This window comes from Petaurus breviceps, unplaced genomic scaffold (genome assembly GCF_028583685.1).
Source record: "Petaurus breviceps papuanus isolate PSGF00001 unplaced genomic scaffold, PetGlider_PUasm1.0 189, whole genome shotgun sequence".
Taxonomy (NCBI): Eukaryota; Metazoa; Chordata; class Mammalia; order Diprotodontia; family Petauridae; genus Petaurus; species Petaurus breviceps.
This window is the reverse complement of record NW_027185809.1, coordinates 4,290,620-4,310,578: the sequence shown is the minus strand read 5'-3', so window position 1 is coordinate 4,310,578 and position 19,959 is coordinate 4,290,620. Positions and strand designations below refer to the sequence as shown.

The window sequence follows — 19,959 nt, the reverse complement described above, 5'->3', positions numbered from 1 at the left end:
CATATTTGCTCAGTTCTAGGGTCACCTGGTCAGTCTACTATGCTCAGTGCTGTTCTCCTATTTTACCAGTGGCTTAAGATGCTGCTTTTTTCTATGTTCTGTTCTTAAAATCAGCATATAGATGTGCTTTTGGAATCAAATCTAAAGCTAGTAGAGATATGAATACATTTTATCTTTACCACCTCATTTTTAAGTGAAAAAATGCTCCTCCCAGTTAGGTCAAGTGCCTTCCCCATAACATCAAAGGCAAGATTTCAGTTTGGGTTCTCTGATCATACCCATGCAAGTGTTCTTTCCTGTGTGTGTGTGTGTGTGTGTGTGTGTGTGTGTGTATTTGTTTCTTTTCACTACAGGTCAGTACCATGAAATATGAAATATTCAGGTTGCAAGTTGAGAAAGAAGGAAATGTTACAGCATTTTGGAAGACTTTTCAAATTATCTCAAATTTCCATGCTAGTGTAAGCTGAATTGGTTTGTGGTATCACTGATCTTTCTTATATCTGACTTAACTCTTTCCAGATTTTGCCCTCTAGGCCAAATTGTAGAATCATCGAACTTGAGAGCTTTAAGGGATCACATAGCTTGTTTATTCTGTCCTAGCACACTTTATAAAGGAGAAAAGAAACTAAGGCCTTGATCAGTGACAGAATCAGAACATCATCATTATCTCCGACACTCAGACCATAGATTATTAAACATCCTCACAAACTCTCACTTTTTGTAGCATTGTGTTAATGTTGGCAGGTATGTGTGATTAGATAATACCTTAAGGTTTTGGAGGTCTGGCCAATGCAAACCTTGGGTCAAATAGGTAAGGCCCAACTACAGAGAAGAATAAACATAAATTGAAAAAGCTACATGGTGTTGCTTTCAAAGTCATAAGATCATATAGTTAGACATACAAAGGGATTTTATCAATCATTTACCTCAACTCCTTCTTTTCATATATGTGAAAACTGAAGTCCAAAGAGAAGTAACCTTTCAAAGGTGATGCATATGATTGAAAGTCTTGTTCTTTAATTAGAAATTGGGGTACTTTCGTATACACCTCTCTGTCTCTGCAGACCTGAGATCCAAGGCCTGACATGATGAGGAAGGATGTTGATCTGAGTATACAATTAAGGCTGGGGAATTTTATTTTAGGCTTATGAGCTTAAAATGAATGACATATCAAAGATGTGTGTACCAAGTAGCTGACTAATCCTTCCATTGTAATGCCTTGGTTTCCTCACTCTTTCATGGTGATAAAGGGCTTAATCATTTACAACCTCTTTCCATCTCCTTCTGGTCTAACTCACTTTGTTAATTCCATGGTCACATAAATTAATTTCTTCCTAGTAACATTCACTGTTTTGTGATAATCGTCTAGCTCAGTCTGACACTGATTCTTGTTGGTCTTTGAATCTGGGTAGGGATTGGATATGTGCCTAGATAGGTGATTTCATTAGTATTTGGAAATTCTTTGTCACAAAACTCCGTCTTTACCATGCAAATTCGAAGCTTTTTGGTGAGGTCCTTTTGGAGATATCTAGAAGATTGAAAGTTCATCACTAGCTCAGGGTAGCAGAGCCAGTACTTATCAGAGATGGGATTTCAAAACTGGTGTTTGTTGCTTAGAGGCCAATTTTCCTTCTCCTATGGCAATGCGACACCCAGATCTCTGAATACAGTGAGGAAATATATCACTTGGGATTTTCTTAGCGTACTTTTACATTTTTGCTTTTTCATCTCATATACTAGAGAATTAAAAGCATAACTAACCTTGAGCAGGTAATTAACCTGCCCAACAGGCAACTTTGTGGTAAGAACAATATCCTTCTGTATTTGCCACTCTGTTAACCTTTTGTCTTTTACAAATATGAGAGAAAGTTTATGTAACACATTGGATTGTTTTTTAAATAGCCACATTTCTCTTCTTCAAATTTTCCTATGCCATCTGGGAATTCAGCTCTTGAAGATATTAAGAGATTAACATTAACAAGAAAAGTGCATTACAAGTAGCTTCAAAGGGCTTTGGCATCCTCTATAGCTATACTGTAGAATCTGCTGGCAGCAGTGGCTTTGTAGAGTCCAAATCCATCCTTGCACGCCAGATCTATTGGCACCTTCTGATCGTACTTCACTATCATTTATGATGGTCACTCCAGTTTTGGCATTTACCTTCCCCAGCATCCAAGTAATAAGCTAACAACCATCTGCTTGCAAATTCCTTTTGTGGGGAAAAAGGCAGGCTTAGCACTGATACATTTATTCAGTGTACAATCTGAGTACTGCTTTTTAACAGAAACTGACTAGAACAGGCTAATTAAAAAATGGAATATATTTTCCTTGGATAATAAACAAGCATTTGTTTAGCACTTGAGTCAGTTGTAGAAGCTTTGTACATTGACATTGGTGCTGGCCTCCCCCTATGGTCAAATGCTTTAAACTCAATTCAAACGACAGACGGAGACGAGGTTTGAATATATGACTGCCCTCCTCCTCAAGAGGTGACAAAATTTACTTTTGGACCTGAACTTATAATATTTGAATTTGTTTCCTATTTCTGTTATTCACTGACACTTTATGTATATCTTCAATTCTCTCTGGCTCTTGGTTTCTTCTCCTTATTTGAGTAAGCTGAACTAGTAGGAAAGATGCTTTTGACTCTGACTGTTTAGGTTTATATGAATTGCATTAATGAAAATTAATAAATTTTCCCAAGAACTACTTTCATTGGGAAGATAAAGGAGAGCTATGGAGGACACTGAGAACCTTAAACATAATAGGGATGTTGGAGAAGGATCCTGGATTTAGAATTGTCAGGGATCTTTTAGATCATCTACTCTGAACTCCAAAGTTTGAACATGTGGAAACAGAGGCTAAGAGGAATGAATTGACTTGTCATTGTTTGTGCTTGTTAGCCTGTTCTTAACTCCAGGCTCCTATCTCCAATTAACTCTTCCTTATTTAGAATTTTATGTCCCATAAGATTTTTTTTTTTTTGCTTTTTGGAGGGCAATTGGGGTTAAGTAAGTTGCCCAAGGTCACACAGCTAGTTTTGTGTGTGTGTGTGTTAAATGTCTGAGGCCGGATCTAAACTTAGGTCCTTCTGACTCCGGGGCCAGCGCTCTACTCACTGCGCCACCTAGCTGCCCCAAGATTTTCAAATTCAGCATATTTGAAACACGTTATTATCTATTTCCGCTAAACCTACGTCATTCTGAACTTCTTTATTAACATTGAGAGCAGAAGCGTCATTCCAGTCACCCACTGTTAAAACTCTAGTGTCATCCTCAGTTCCTCAATATGATTTACTCTTATATTCAAAGAAGTCCACCAGTCTTAGTGGTTTTATGTGTATAATAGTTTTGGGATATTTTGTTTTATCCAATCACTTAGTGACCCCATATTTTTAGGTGATTATCATATCTCACATGTACCATTGAAGTAGCATTCTAATCTATATGCCTCTCTGAAGTATCTCCATTTCACTCCACTCTATCTTTGACAAAACAGTTAAAATGATTTTCTTAAAATGTTGTTGAATCTTGTATTTATGTTATATTTTAACATGTGACTATCCCTTTTGTTGGCAGCCTCAGATTCAAGCCATGTCTCTGAACAATTCTATGCTTCACTTATCTAAAAAAACTTAAGAAAACGAGAACATTGATGGGATCTTATCTTATCCAAATGATGGGACATATTTTATTTGGAGTGGAATTCTAAAGCAGATGAGAACATCATAATATCTTGAAGGATTCAGTAGAGGAATGCATTGCTTCATGGGCTATAGTTTTTTTTTTTTTCTCATCGCACTGCAGTTTGTCCTTTAGAAGCTGGACGTCCAGGTTTCAAGTATTCTTAGTTATTATTTTTATGTTGGTTCATATGGTAGACTAGAACAGGATTTTCAGTCCTAAACTCATGAGTGCTAAGCACAGTAGGAAAACTTCTCATTTAGGTTAATAATGTAGCCATTTGTTCTATTATTCAGGTTCATAATTCATCAAGCAACAAATCTTCCTGATGAAAAACCAAATTTATTTTTCAAGTAGCAATAGTAAAGATTATTGTTATAACTTTAAACAGGCAATATGAATTTGAAAATATGGTAACAGATGTTCTATAGAACCTTGTCTAACGTGAACCTCTGATCTTTGCTTCTAAAAATTCTTTTTCATTGCTTTGGAAATAGCAACCTCTTTGAAATTTTCCTTGTAGAACAGATTCTCATACTTATTTATATTGCAAATAAATGATCTCAGTGAATTGATAATTGGAATTTTTTTCTATGACTCATTCATGTTTGGAAATAATCTTATTTGTAAAAACTATGAAGACGAGGGCTTGCATAGATTTGTAATCTTAAAGTAATTTGTGAAAGCTCTAAATTATTGGGTTTCAAAAAGAAATTCGGTCTTGTGGCTCAGTCATTAGGGGCATCTAGGTGGTGCTGTACATGAAGCACCAGGTCTAGAAAGTCAAAGAAGACCTGACTTCAAATCTGGCCTCAGACACTTTTTAACTTTTAGACCTTGGGCAAGTCACTTAACTCTGTTTGCCTTAGTTTCCTCATCTGTAAAATGAACCGGTGAAGGAAATGGTAAAACCACTCAAGTATCTTTGCAAAGAAAATCCCAAATGGTGTCACAAAGAGTCAGTCACAACTGATGCAGCTGAACAATAACAACAAACTCAATCAATAGAGACACCAAACATTCTAGATTATTCTTTTTCTTCCCCAGCCGTTTGTACTCTTTTCTACCTCTCTAGCTTCTATTTAAATCCTTAATGTGGTTATCCCTGAAGAATCTGCCCTTATTTGATTGTTTTCACAGTCTTCCAACTCTTATCATTTCAAGGTCATTTTCTGATTGGAGCATCAGTTACTGCTTCCATGGTAATGATTCCTAAATCTGGATCTCTCCTTATGACTTTTTTTAGGGAGCTAGTCATGTTGGCCACTCCTTATCAGGGCAATTACTCTACTGGGCTTCACCAGTATGCCAAACCCTACCCAGATGTAATGGTAATGTAATCTGAAGATCCCTTTGTGTTGGCGAAGGTAGCAGGTACTTAATACTTAGTAACTGATCAAGCCTCTGTTGGGGAAACAGAAGGTATGAACTCCTGCCTCCTGTTACTGATGTAACAGGAAGGGGTTGGCTGAAACAGGACGCTAATGCTGTGTGTATATGAGAAAAGCCCCAGAGAAGCACAGTCAGAATTTCTTGGCACCAGCATCTGGTGGCAGAGCAGCTACAGAAGAGAAAATGGAGAACTGAGCCAGAATTTCCTGAGAGCTTATCATGGTGGAGCTTCTTCTGAATAGGAGCCCTGAGCCCGCAACCTGCAGCTCACAGCTCACAGCCCAGAGCCCAGGTGACTGAGGAAGCATGACTGGGAGGCTGACTTTATTTGTGGCTTGGTTGAGCCTTGAATTCCCTGGAGCAGAAATGGTGAAGGATCCGACATGGACCAGACCCTGTGAACTTCAGTGTGGAGCAGGACCTACCCAGAGAGCTGGACAAGGAACTGGGAGCTATCTGCCAGTGAACCCAGGTGACAGTCTGGTGAATACAGGTAGAATCTGGGACCATGGAAGGGGATCCAGGGAATCTGAGAACAGGCCCCAAGTCAAGATGAAAAGACCTCTCCCTGGGTACTGAATAAAGATGAAATTGTAGTTTACTAGTGACATAGGGTTGGAGGGATTTGTGTATGATTCTTCATAATTGATTGCTGAATAAGTGACTGATTGAGTTAATCAAGACTTTGTCCCATGAGTGGAAGACTTTGCTGAATAAGTAATTAACTTAAGAGTTAACTTAAGAGTACCCTATGTGTGAAAGACTTTGCCCCATGAGTGGAAGACTTTGACTATTGTACTTTGAGACTATATTGTGATACTGACTGAGTTAACTTAAGCCTTTGCCCCATGAGTGGAAGACTTTAACTACTGTACTTTGAGACTATGTTGTGAATATTATATTGTGATTTTCTGTGATAAGTTGTAATATTGTGAATGCTGTACCTTGATTTTCTATGAAAGTTTTGCTTTGATTTGTTATGGAATCAATAGAGTGATCACTATACTGTGTAATCAGAATCTTAAAAGCTGTTCACAGTCCATTCTTCTGGAAAGCTGCTTGTGCATGGCATTACACCAGATAATTCCTTTTTTTCCATAATCTTTTTCCTAGTTCTAACTTCTTCAGTAGGTAGATTTGAGCTCTATTGTGATCTATTTCTCTAAATAAATGCCATGCATTTGTACTTACCAAGTCTGACATATTAGCCATATACTTCAATATATTTTAAGTTAAATTTTATTTACATTGTTTAGTTGCCATTTGAATTATCTCTTAGCACAAACATTTGTGAATTTCAAATTATTGATTTATTTTTATTTTTTAAAGGTCAATTTATCTTACCACATTCTGTTGTAAGTTTAATCTGGAAGTAGGTAGTTTTGACTCTTTTCTAAAGTTTAATATGGCTATTGTCTTCAGTCCAGTAGTGTCTGAATGTGTTGTTATCTCAATGGAGAATGCTCAGCATGGCATTGGATCAATACTTTAGTGAGCACTGAAGTATTGAGCAGTTTGAGGTGTAAACGATGACTGAGAGTGATCATCAGAATCACCTCCCCCCTAACTCTGTCCTTTTTCCTGTGCTCTTGAATCCGAAGTGATGGCCCAGTGCTTGAATGTTAATGTGGCTTATGGAGGCTAATACTGTGCTATACTAGTCTGACCTTTTCAGTATTCTGTGTTCTGATTAACTGCCCATCTTGCCCCTTCACTACCACTCTGGATAGGAGGAAGTTGAAATGGCCAACCAATCTAATACCAGCATATTGAAAAGGTCAGGCTGGTAGAGTTGAGTTCTCCAAATTGCAAATCATGTAAGCCCTGTAATTTAGCCATCTCTTTCTCCTGACACATCAATGTGCAAGAACCGAAAACAGAAAAACAGATTAGATTCATTTGGAATCAGAAGAATGAGAAGGAATCAATAAAAAAAAATGTCAATAAAGTCTTAAGTAGAGAAGAAAGCAAAAGGGAAGCTATTAGCAGATCTCACCCCAGTTAGGTTTGAAGCCAGAAATGCACAAGGATATGTATATCCCCAGCCCAAGCTCTGATGGGTTTGATGAACTACAGAAGTCACAGGATATTTCAGATGGTGACCAAAATATGCTCCTTTGCATTCAATTGTGGAGTCTGTAGTTTGATATCCATGCCCCTTGCACATACATAGAGAAAGGAGCCCCACTACTCCTTATAACAATATTGTATAAATCAATATTGTCTGTCATAAAGCCATTTTTATCTCCCTGAAACTGTCAGGAAAATGAGAACTTCTTGGCCCCTATGTCACCACTTAATGAAAAGTTCATAACTAAGTGTTGGTAACATCAGGCTTTTCTTTTTTATGCATGTGAAGTAGGCATTGGAAGTACTCAGTGGTTTATTTGTTAATTCCTCTCCTTTTCATTATGGAATTTATTTTATAGAAATCACAGTCTCTGAGATAACAATGAATATCTTCAGATCCTCATTAAATGAAATCTACTTTTTATTTCAATTTGTTATATAATTTCACAAACCACATTCTAGAAAAATGACTGACTTAATTAAAGAGTCATCAATTAAACTATGTGCTAAATGAGTATTTTTGACAGGGAGCTTTACATTGTTCTATAAAAAGTGATCTATAGGGAATCTTAATAGATTAGTAATGGCAGATAAAAATTGGGAGTTGAATTGTAAAAGAAAATCAAGAAGATTAAGAAAAAGATTCAGATGAGTATCAAAAATTAAATATGATTAACTCCTATCAAGGACACCAGAAACCAAAGGAATGAAATGGATGTGGAAAATTCATTTGAGAGCTCCTGAGACCTCTTAGACCTGGGGATTTTTATGTACCTGGGAGATAAGAAAGAGACACATTGGAGAGCAGTTTGATTACAAACTATTCAGGACAAATGCTAATTTTCACTGGGTGCTGGATGAAAAAAGATCCATGGAGCAAATTGAAATTCTAAGTGCCAGGAGAAGACAGAAAGATTCGCTGCCATAGATTCAATTAAGTAGCTAAAAAAAATGTGCTATTTCTATCAGAGATCATTTAGTCTCCTGCCTCTAACTGTGTAATTTTCCAAATGCTGTTTGCTAATGTGTATTAGAAAGGATGGTATCTGCAGTAGTGTCACAAGGTTCAGAAAAAAAAACATTGGAAATTAAAACTCAGCATGAGTGGAGCCCATGCAAAGCCTGTGCAATCCACTCTAATTCTTCAACTTCTCTTCCGCCTTGGACTTGGGAGCTATATTTTAGTTTGAAGTACAGTGGCATTTTTTTTAAGGTTATCTGCTTTAACAGGACTTGTGGAGTGAATCCTCATTCTGCCTCCCAGGCACATCCAAACCTGACATTCACAGGTAATATGCTAGCTGTGTCTCTGAACTCCCTGAGTAGGATCTTAATTTAAAACTAGATTTCATTATAGGTTCTTTTTTTTCCCCTGAGTAGTTGAACAATGTTGGAAAGTTTCTGTCCCAAGGCCAACATTTTGGTAGTTGTTTAGATTCAGCTTCATTTGCATATTTATTTCATGTTGGTAGTATCCCCTTAGACTCTTTGCAGGCAGTATGAAATGTCCCTGAAAAAAAGAGAGAAAATTCGTATTAATTCACTGATCCATTTTGTACAACAAATTTAACATGTTAGTGGGGAATAAGTGGCTGGAGGGGATGGGAAGCATAGTATTTTTGAGTGGGAACAGACGTTGGAAATCATCCAATATCTTTTTTTGTACGCATATGGAAAAAGAAGCACAAACATGGGAAGGGATTTACCTAAGTTCACATACGTAGGAAAATTTCTGAAGTTCAGGCTAAATGGGAATGATACAGTAGAATACATCAATTTCATATATTATATAGCATTATCTATGACTTTCCCAGTTATAAGTATCCTTGACTGAGTGATTATTTCTCCTCTGTTAATATTAATCAAATTTCTACAGCACCTCACTGTTTAAAGTGTATTTTTGACTATCCATTTGTGAGGCAGGTATTATAATTAATTATCCTTTTTTTACAGGGAAGAATATTCAATCTCGGAGACAAGTGATATGTCTAATATAATAAAGGAGTTATGATATAGACATTAAGTATTACAGTCATATTGGACATCCATTTCCCTCAATTCTTTCTGTTATATATCATGACTGTCTATATGTCACTCTAAGTAATTTGATAGCACATCAATGGAAACAATATCAATATGCCCTAATTCAGTTTTACAATATGGATCAAAAAGGTAATTGGGGATTCTTCCTATTCTCTCATGAACAAAAATCTTAGTTCCTTTTTCCAGGTTATTATCTTGGCTCTGTCCTTGACTTATTTTATTTCTCTGTAGAATGACAGGATAACTTTTTTCCTCTAGGGAAACTTGCATTTTAGTTTTTACTTTTTATGAAAAGCATGATATTCTTTTCTCTCAAGAAGTTCTTATCCTCCTAGAAGAACACAACACATATTTCAAGTTCAGTTATGGGGCGGCCAGGTAGCACAACAAGTAAGAGCACCGGCCCCAGAGTCGGGATGACCTGGGATCGAACGCGGGCTCTGATACTTAGCACCACACCCAGAAATAACTGGACCTGTAACCTTGAGCAAGTTACTTAACCCCAATTGCTTAAAAAAAAGTTCAGTTACAAAGCAGGTGGAATTCAATTCACACTTACAAAACACACTAATTTTTATTAAATATGATCTCAAAAACCTCTATTTTTTCTCCTTTATTTCCATTCAGAATAAAAACACTAAATTAAAGGGATGTTTCTAGATATATTTTAGATAAGAAAAAGAAATGTGCATAAATCTAAATGTGTTAAGGTTGCTAGGTGGCACTATGGGTATTTTGTTAGACTTGAAGTCAGGAAGATTCATCTTCCTGAGTTCAAATGTGGCTTCAGAAACTTACTAGCTGTGTGACCATTGGCAAGTCACTTAACTCCATTTACTTGAGTTTCCTAATCTGTAAAGTGAACTGGAGGAAGAAATGCTGAACCACTCCAGTATTGTTGCCAAGAAAACCTCAAAATGGAGTCACTAAGAGTCAGACATGAGTAAAATGACTGAATAAAAATTTAATGTGTTATGAGGGCTTCCTTTCTTTTTCTCTTTATGTATATAAGAAATTCAGTGGGTAATTTTCATAGCTATTTTACTAATTTTTATTCCTTCCATTCTTCTGTTCTCCACTACTTTTTGAGGGGGCACATCCCTAGACCACTTTTTTCTTCCATCTGTCCTACTAAATTTTTTGAAAAAGACCTTTGTAACAAAATACATATTCAGGTGAAACAAATTCACTGATTGACCATATCTCAACATTGAGGTCTATTTCTGCATGTTGTATTCATACATACATACACACATACATACATATACATATATCATATATTGCAGCCCACTTTCTTTGGGAGGATAAAGATTGGCATAAAAATAACCATTGTGTGAGTATGGTGAATCTCCTAATTTTTTAACTAGTATTTTGAAAGTTGAGACCAACTTTGGACCTGCAACAGTAATCCAGGCCTTGTATTGAAAACAAAACAGCATAATAAGTGTAGATATGCTTTGATAATCAAGTCTCCAAGCAAAGAAAAATAATTTTTAAAAGCATCTGTAAAATTTTGGTTAGAGATATAAGGAGAGTTAGATACAGAAGTGTTTCTGATTTCAAGAGGGAAAAAAAACCCAATGAGATCTAGATTGAGATTTGTGAACTGTCCCTCCTCCCCACACCATCAGGAAAAACTTTTCACAGTAATTAGTGTCAGCTCCCCTCTCAAAAAGAAATGTGCCTGTGGGTGCAATTAATCAGCATCTCCCAATTCTGAGAAAGGAGACCTTGAAATCCATTTACCTCTTCCTAACTAAACAGAAACTCACTCTTCTTTCCTCCCAACTTGGAAAATCCATTATTTTTCCTCCAATTAAAAATCAGATTGCCTAATTTTGTATCCTGGTTTATATCCTGTTTATTACTTTATTTTAATGCATAAGAATCTGTCTCCCACTGTGTTCGGCATCCAGTTCCAAGCCCAAGAGTCATGGTCTCAATTTTTTACGCAATTGACATTAATTGCTTAATAAATCTTTATGCTCTGAAGTAAGAACCTTTGTTTCCTGATATTTCAGATCTCACCCATCACACACCTTAGGATTGGAGGTGATGTTTTGTGAATTAAGAAGAAATGATCGGCACACGTGCACACGCACATGATAAGTGATTCTATAAACTTTGGGTGAAAGCATGATCACTTTGAATATATTAAAAGCAAAGAATAATGAATGTAAAAAGACTCATCTTTTCAGAGAAATTATGCCAAAATGACACATATTAAAGAAAGAGTAAATATTTCTGAGATCCTTTTTAAGGAATCTATTCTTCCAGAATTATCAGATGATTAAAAATATCGGGGTTTTTTTATTAAATATAAATGGAACTTTGAACTTCGGTTACAAATTTCCAATTACCACAGCACATGACCACTTTGTTCTTTAAAAGAAAGTTGTAAATTTTCATTTGACCTGGGGAAGGGAAGATATGATAATTGTCTGCAGATATTTGAAGTTAGGTAACTTTGATGAGTTATCAGAGCTGCTTTGTTTAACCTAATAGAACAAAACTAAAAGCACTGTATAGAGGCTTCAAATAGAAGAATTTCGTTATTTTTTTCTAAGTAAAATCTTTTAATTTACTGGTCAAAATTCCAACAGTATCAATACTTTCAACACTGAAGCAACAAGATTCCTTTTGGATATGATTTAGATCAAAGAACATGATCGTCCTTTTCTGCTAATGTTCAATAGGCAACAAGAGAGAAAAATGACATTATTCAAGTCACAATCATGTTTCTATGTCCTCTTAAACTTTGTTTTGGGGATATTTGTCTTTAAAAATATTTAGATTGTTTCTTGTGAAGGATGTCTATAAAGAATATATAGATTTTTATTTTTCAATGATTCCCTTGAAAGGTCTTCAAGTGGAGGCTTGATTCCTACTAGTCAGAAATGTAATAGAGAGAATTACTGCTTAGGTATAGATTGGATAGATACACTCTGGGGTTCTTTTCTATTTTGATACTTTGTAATTTTTCTAAGTGGTTCTTCTATGTCTTCATCCCTCTGGGGATTTCAATCATTCTCTTGTGTGTGATTTAGGAAAATGGTTGGGCCAAGGAGTTAAACTTTTTAAAAGGTACCAACATGGGTAGTACCATGACTATTCTTGCAAATATTTATTATGTGGAAAGAAGCTCAAGTGTTTCTTAGATTACCAGTTGAGTGTCGCAAGATGTCCTCAAAGATCAGTTACTTCAGAAAAGGGAATTTGCAAACCCTGACACTGCCAGATATCTCTGTGATGTTTTCTATTTAAGGCATCTTTGCTCTATTAACAACCCAGTCTTCTCAATTCAGCCCCTTCTCTTCTTTTTGTTTGTGTCTATGATAAATATAAATTCCAGTTTCAAATTATTTTTATGTTTTCTAGAAATGACATGGGAAAAGATAATAATTATTTCTTTATAAAGACACACAGGCCCATTTTAGAGCTTCTTTCAAACAGAGCAGCATGGTGTCACCAAATGGAATACAAAAGCACTGTTGGTGGCTGAACATCCTCCTTCTCACTGATTACTTCTCTTCCCATTTGAGACCTTAACCAACCTTGTTAAGCTAATCAGATACTGTCCTTAGACACAGGAATTGAGGCATTTTTAGCAGCATAATGTGGTAGAAAGAAGAATAGTTTTAGAATCTAATGAGAAAGGTTTAAATCCTCACTTTACTTCTCAGCAATTTTTCTGAATGTTAGAAAACCATTTTTGCTTTCTGGCCCTCAGTTTTCTCTCATGTGAGCGATCTAAATCCAATCAGTATTTAGTTGCCTTTAGTGAGTTCAAGGACTAAAATTTGAATAAATTGTAGAATCTGTAATGAACTGATGGAATAGCCATCCACTCTTCTTTGTGACCTTTGGAAAATTAAGGTTGTAATATAGGACAGTGATTGGGAAACATCTGGACTTTCAAAAAAAGAAGTATACAAAATTTTATAATATAGACTTGTGTGGAAGGACGTGCAGTGAAGTTTCCCGATTCTGAATATCATATATACATTCTTTTTACTTCCTTGTATTTTGTAAAGTTCAGTATTGTTTCCATATATATATGTCATTGTGTATTTCAAGGTAATGTAAGAGCACTATTGGGTATTAATACAATTTCTTGGATTAACTATTGAAACCAAATTAGAGATGTTTCTAGTTTGAGGAAAGGAATGGTAGTGTGAGAGGTAACAAAGGGTTAAGTTTCTATATAACTGCAAGAATTGCTGAAACAAGACTACTGATAAAAAGTACCAGACAGTAGCCTTGGGAAGAGTTGAGATAATAGCCTTGGGAAGAAGTTGGGTTCCCAGTTCCCAGAGAACTCCTAGATAATACTAAAAATGAAATAATGTAGAATAAAAAGAGCTGGCAGCAGCAGGTGGATTTGTGTAATGGGAATGTAAATTTTAAAGATCTTCCCTGCCCCTAGGCTAAAGTGCACCTGGAGCCTGGGGTGGGGGCTTGTTTTTCAGCAGATACTTTTTGATTGGCCAGTGGGTCCAAAAGGGTGTTACATTCTCTGAGCCAGGAGAAGGGTATATAAGCCCTGATGTGTAGCTTTGTTTTGGGGGCTCACTTTGAGAAGTGTTCTGTGATTTGATATGGATTCTGGGAAGCCATTGTCAAGAGCCCCCCAGCTTTGGAAAACCCAGATGTTGAAACGAAGATGTTGATTTGGTATGGATGTAATGGCTGGACAGTTTGGAAAGCTGCCTATTTGATCTGTTTCTGTCTTGATAATTCTGCCTGTATACTCTGAAGTTTGGGGTGCCGACCTTTTTCCCCTGAACTAGGTAAACGATATATGTTTGACTGATTGAAGTAAGCTTGTTAACCCATTTTGAGTTGCTTTCAAAGCAGATCTAAGAACCTGTGGTGGCAGCAAACCCTGAGGACACTTGGGGTGCTTGCTGCTACACCTTGTCTGATCATTTTCAAGGTCTGTTTGTAGCCTAGCACATATTTGCCACTTTTCATGACCAGCTGGAGCCTCTAGTTGATGGACTCCAGCGACATTTTCGTTTTCTTTGCGGCCACCATCTTCCTGCCTGCAGTACGGGAGGACCCTCAGCCAGAGACCTCCAATAGTCCTTTTGATAATAGATTTCAGAATGTAAAGTGTCTGTGTAACTAACAGCCTCTGTGTGTTCAAACACAGGAAGAAAGGATGGGCCAGTTTCCCCCTGCACCGGAGGATCTGCGCCTGGGTTATGTTTAAGCAAGTCTTACCTGGCCTCCATTAGCATCTATCTGTAGGCCAAGCAAATATGTGATTTGTGCCAAGGATTTCTGACAATCCTCTGTGAGCTTTTGGAACCTTCCTGTCAGTTTTTCTATCTGTTCTTTTTTTGTGTTGCTGTGTGAATGAGTGTGAGTGAGTAATCTAACACCCTGTAAGGTTTAAACTGCAGCTGGACTGCTGAACATTTCTTTGGAATGTTGTTATCTCTTTCCCTCCTCCTCCTTTCCCTCGCTGATGAATGCAGGCTGGAGAGGGAGAGAAAGAAATTTTGGAAAATTTTGCCTTGTTTAGGTTATATGATGGTAAATGCAAGTCAAAGAGTGTAGGAGAAGTATTAGGTCAGAATTAAAAAGAAATAGCATATGTGTGGTTTTGAAGGGGCTTTAATCAAAGTCCAACAGAAGGATGAATCGACAGTAGGAAAAGCAAGAAAGTTTAAGCCTGTAGCAAAGAAAGGAGCTTGGGTAGGAAGTTAAGAGAGGTCTAAGTTATTTGCTATTGAAAAGTGTGAAGAGAAATTTTAAGATTAAAAAAAAGTTTGAAAATATCCTCCTGAATGAAATACACACTAACTAGGGTATCTCACCCTCCAGGAGAGTAGGGGGGGAAGGGGATCAGAGGGGGGATGATGGAAGGGAGGGCAGGCTGGGGGGGAGGGAAGTTGGAAGCACCCACTTTTGAAAAGGGATGGGATCAAAGTAGAGAATAGAACAAGTGGGAGGTGGGATAGGAGGGAGGGAAATATAGTCAGTCTTCCACAATATATCTACTATGTTATTATTTTGCATTAGCCACACATGTACAACCTATACTGAACTGCGTATCTTCCCAGTAAGGGTGGGTGACAAGGGAGGAAGGGAATGAATCTGGAATTCAAAGTTTTAAAATCAAATATTCAAAGATATATACATACACACACTCTTATTAATACTGTTTTACATGTAATTGGGAAATAAGATATACAGGCACTGGGGCATAGAGATCCACTAGAAAAGTAGAAAGGGGTATGGCAGAAAATATGGGAGAGAGCAGATTGGAGGAGGGGATATCCTGTGGGACTGCTGTTTTGGGGGGATGGTAGGGGTAAAACAGGGAGAAATGTGTAACTCAAAATCTGGTGGAAATGAATGATGTAAATCAGAAGTTAATAAAGCATTTGAAAAATAAAAAAAAGAAAATCTCCTCCTCTTCATTCCACCCTGGACAAGTGGAGTGAGGAGAAGGTGATAAGAAAGGGAGGGAATCTTCTCCCCTCAGATCAAAGAGGCAGGCAGACGAACATTTAACTATTTTCTCCCTCACCTAAAGAGGAAAGTTTTGTGTATTAAAATGCAACTGAAAGGCAACTGAATTCATTCTGGTCATTTTTGAAGAGTGTCACTCCTGATTCAATGTTAAAGATAAATAGTGTTTGGCACTGAGGCAAATTAGGAAAATACATAGATCTGCAAAAGAGACACCTCAGAGGTTAAGCTTTGAGCTCTCCAGTATAGAAGGGACACCAGGGTCCCACTAACTCAACTGGCAGATTCAAAGCTCTCACTTTTAAAGAAGTCTTTAAGGATTGAACACATAAATGAAATTTATGGGAGTAAAAGTTAGAACAGCTAAAAACATTTGAGCAGATTGTGTTAAAGCCTCTCCCACCAGATTAGATTAAGGAAAGAGAGTGCTGAGGAATAGTAGGGAATTTGAGCTACTCTCCCCCACGTGAAAGCCATATTAAGGGGCCCTACTTGCTGTTGCCTTGGGCCCCTGGGTATCCTAAAGCCCCCACCTCTAAGCTTGCAGATGACCCCCTCTCCTTTCAAATCCCTGGGTCCACAACCAGACTCTGCAACTGTGGGTAGAGGATAAAAACTTCTGCACTTGGTAAGGCTAATTTTCTATCAATAATTTTTGTATGAGATGATTTAGAAATATCATTGTATTATTATGGTATCTCTAAATTATAAAATCCTCTTATGCTGTAAAATTGAGTGACCACTGTGAGCCAGAAATGGTGTTAGATAAAGCAGTTTTCAATCTGAATCTTGTTGAAACTGGAAGATGGAAAAAAAAGGGTTAGGTAAAACCAGCTATGCTACTTTATTAATTCTGTTAAACCTATCTTATAATGTTTATTTGATGTGATTTGCATTTTTATGTTATAAAATCTGATAATTTAAAACTGTTACTTTTGGGATACAAACAGGTAGTAATAATAAACTTTTTGGAAGATATTAATGTGAATGCATAATTGGAATAGTAAGGAAAGAAATAAATTTGTGGGTATATATTTCCTTTCTGAGGACCAAGTGTATTAGAACTTAAAAATATATAATTACATGATCAAAAGGTACATATTGCTATTTGGCATTAAGAAAATGATTCACTGTATGTCTCCCTTCACCTCCCCCCCCCCCCCCGCCAAAAGTTTTATTTACCTTAGTTCATTGTTCAGTAAGAGGATGGTGGTGGTATGCACATCCTAGGGATATTTTTATTGGACTGATATAATTGTAAAGGTGCTTGGTACAATGCCTGGTACAAAAAAACAGTGATATTTGAGTGTAAACTGTGTAAGCTAAAAATTAATTGTTTCATGTTTGTTAATCTTATGTGGAATTTTCCTTAAGTGTGAATTTTATGCCAATGGTAATGGGATGAATTATTTTCTATGCAAAGCAATTTGGAAATGACTAAATTAAGATCACCAGATTGGTAATTACTTGATTTTGGTTTCAAAGTCTACGTTTAGGTACATGATACTTATTTATGATATTGTTACTGGTAAACAGTTGTATTAAAAGAAAGTTTACATTAAGATTGTTTAAACTTGTAAGATTGTTAACCAAGCTATTTGCAGTTATTGCATAAATCAAATGTTTACAATAGTATGCTTGTGAAAGGTAATTATTAGTAATTATGTGAAGAAAAGACCTGTTAAACCTCCTTGAATAAATTTTGTTCATTATTTGGGAATAGTAGTTAATGATATCAGGATAAACTGTTTTTGAAAAAGTTAAATATTCTTATGAAGAAATGTTTTATAAGAACTTTGGTATGAGATGATGAGGAACAGATTAGCAGGCAAGAAAATTAAGGAGGCTGCCCTGTCCACAAAATCTATGAAGATGTATGTGTTGAATCCCTAAGTCCTTAAGACAAAAGCAATACTTGTGTTCATAGAAGCTGAAAGGGAAAATTTAATTAAGTTTGAGAAGACTGAAATTGAGCAAGACCATTGGTTATTGCTTGATGAGAGAGAAATGGTTAATTAACAAATCATGAAGGAAATTCTGTCAATTTTTACATCAAGGATTCCATTGGGCAGTATGAGTAATGTGTGTCCTAGCTCTAAAGAAATATAGATGTGTATATATAGTTGCTAAACAAATCTGTGAAATGTCTTATATCCAAGGAAGTAAACAAAAGGGTGTTAAGAAACCAGTGTGAGTCTCCTGGCAGGAAGGCTAGGAGAGACAGACACTGAGATTTGGAGACCAGTGTTTATAGGTTCCAGAATAGTGAAGTAGTTTCAGAAGTTTTATGGGAAAGATGAGAGAGACAAGGAAAATTTTATAATCCAGGATGGGGAAGCAATCTTATTAGTCCTGGGACAAGAAGCAGGGAGAGAGGGACTGAAGGTAGAGAAATCTGCCCATTAGTGCATTAGATATTATCTGTAGTTAATTGCTTATAATCAGAATAATTTGATGAAACTGTGGGAATTTATTTTAATGCTAAAAATTAAAATTGTTAATTGATTACTGTATGTGGAAAGGGGACACTGGATGAAAACTTTATTTTGACTAGTTCTGCTCATTCAGAACAGTCCTCCTGCTACTGTATGATATTGAAAAAACTGACAAAGCCCCTGGAAATTATCTCTATTAGGCAAGGTCATTCAGCCTGGGAAGGGAGCTTGTTTTAGTTATGAAGCTCCTAAACAATAAACTTGACTTGCTGAGAAGTAGCAAGTCTATGTACAAAAGAGTAAAAAGGATCTCTAACAATTGGCTTTACCAGGACAAGTTAAAAAAAATTGTGAAGGGAAAGATGTTAAAGGGAATCCCTAATGTAGGTGAGTACTGGCAAATCTTTGTGGTATATTGCAACCCATTGAGAGTAAATTGATGTTAAGGCAAAAAGGTTTTGGGACTATTGTGCATGTGGATGCTTTTGTACAATCAGGTCCCTATTTTTCATCTTTATGGCAATTCAACGGAAAGTTAGGCATAAGGCAAATTATGAAATTTTGTTGTTGTAAGGACATCCTTCCAGAATATTTTTGAGAATTATTGGATACATATCTAATTAGCTTGTGAGGTAGACATTAACTTCTTTGTTTATTTATTCTAGGATTCCAGTACAGAACAGTCAGTAATAGAGATCAGAGAGTTGAGAAGATAAATGAAGATTTGGTTAGAAATAGGGATTACAGTGTGAGTTCAGATTAAGCACAGTCCCGGGAAGATAGGGAAGCTTGGGAAGTAGATGAAAATCTATTAGAGCAATAATTTATAATCCTGATGGGATGGGAGATTTGATTTTTATGAACAAGAATAAATATAGAAATGAATACAGGTTATTTGAGTCTCACTTTAGAGACGTTCCTTAACCAATGTGAGGTTATAATCATATCTTAAACTGATTGTTGGAGCTCATTATTTAAGATTTGATGGGACTGGTAACTGACTATTCCTCTGAGTCTAACTACAGGTATGGATATTAAGAAAGGCTATCCAAGCTATCTGAGCCACCAATCCATGATGCCAGATACTATGAGGACAGGTATGGAAGGCATGTGAAGTATGGGTATGGAAGGTGGCAGAGAATGTCTGTTCCCCATGAGCTGATGTAGGATTCTCTTGACTCGACCCTCCCAGTGACACCTGGCAGACTCTGAGCTTGGCTCAATGCATATTGCAGCTTGGTATACATTTTGCCTGAAATTGACATTCTGAAGTTGGGAAAATGGTTCCCTCATTACAGTTTTGTCCCTATTCTTGGTGGCAAGTTTCAAAAATCAAAAGTTTTGGAAATATATCAACAAGGGGCAGCCAGGTGGCTCAGCGAGTAAGAGCACCGGCTCCAGTGTTGGGATGACCTGGGATCAAATCCGTGCTCAGACACTCAGCACCACACCCAGAAATAACTGGCCATGTAACCTTGAGCAAGTTACTTAACCCCAATTGCTTAAAAAAAAAAGAAAATACAACAACAAATCTATTAAATACTTGATTCTAGAACATCTTCAGTTACTACAAGATTAAGCTATTAGGCTCAGGATTTAAAATAAATATTTCTGTATAAGTCAGGGTCCTATAGTTTTTTGATGAAGATTAAATGGTATTGTTTATGTAAAATGTTTTGAACATCTCCCATTATTCTCTCCCTGAAGTCATGAAACCATTCATTCTCTTTCTCTGAGAGAAAGAGAGAGAGAGATAGAAACTAAGGTATTTAAAAAGTAAAGAAACTCACATTGCAATCCATAAATATTATCTAAAAGTTTAACCCAAATCCCCTAAGAGCTCTGTCTCTTTG

General features: G+C 36.6%; 1 protein-coding gene across 1 annotated transcript in view; it reads left to right on the top strand.

The window, feature by feature from the left end:
* Positions 1 to 18,869, top strand: part of LOC138164128 (follistatin-related protein 4-like) — a 407,232-nt gene extending 388,363 nt beyond the window's left edge. Inside the window, exon 5 of the mRNA XM_069091720.1 lies at positions 18,772 to 18,869. Coding sequence (XP_068947821.1) covers positions 18,772 to 18,869 — 98 coding nt within the window. The remainder of the gene's footprint in view (positions 1 to 18,771) is intronic.
* Positions 18,870 to 19,959: the final 1,090 nt, after the last annotated feature.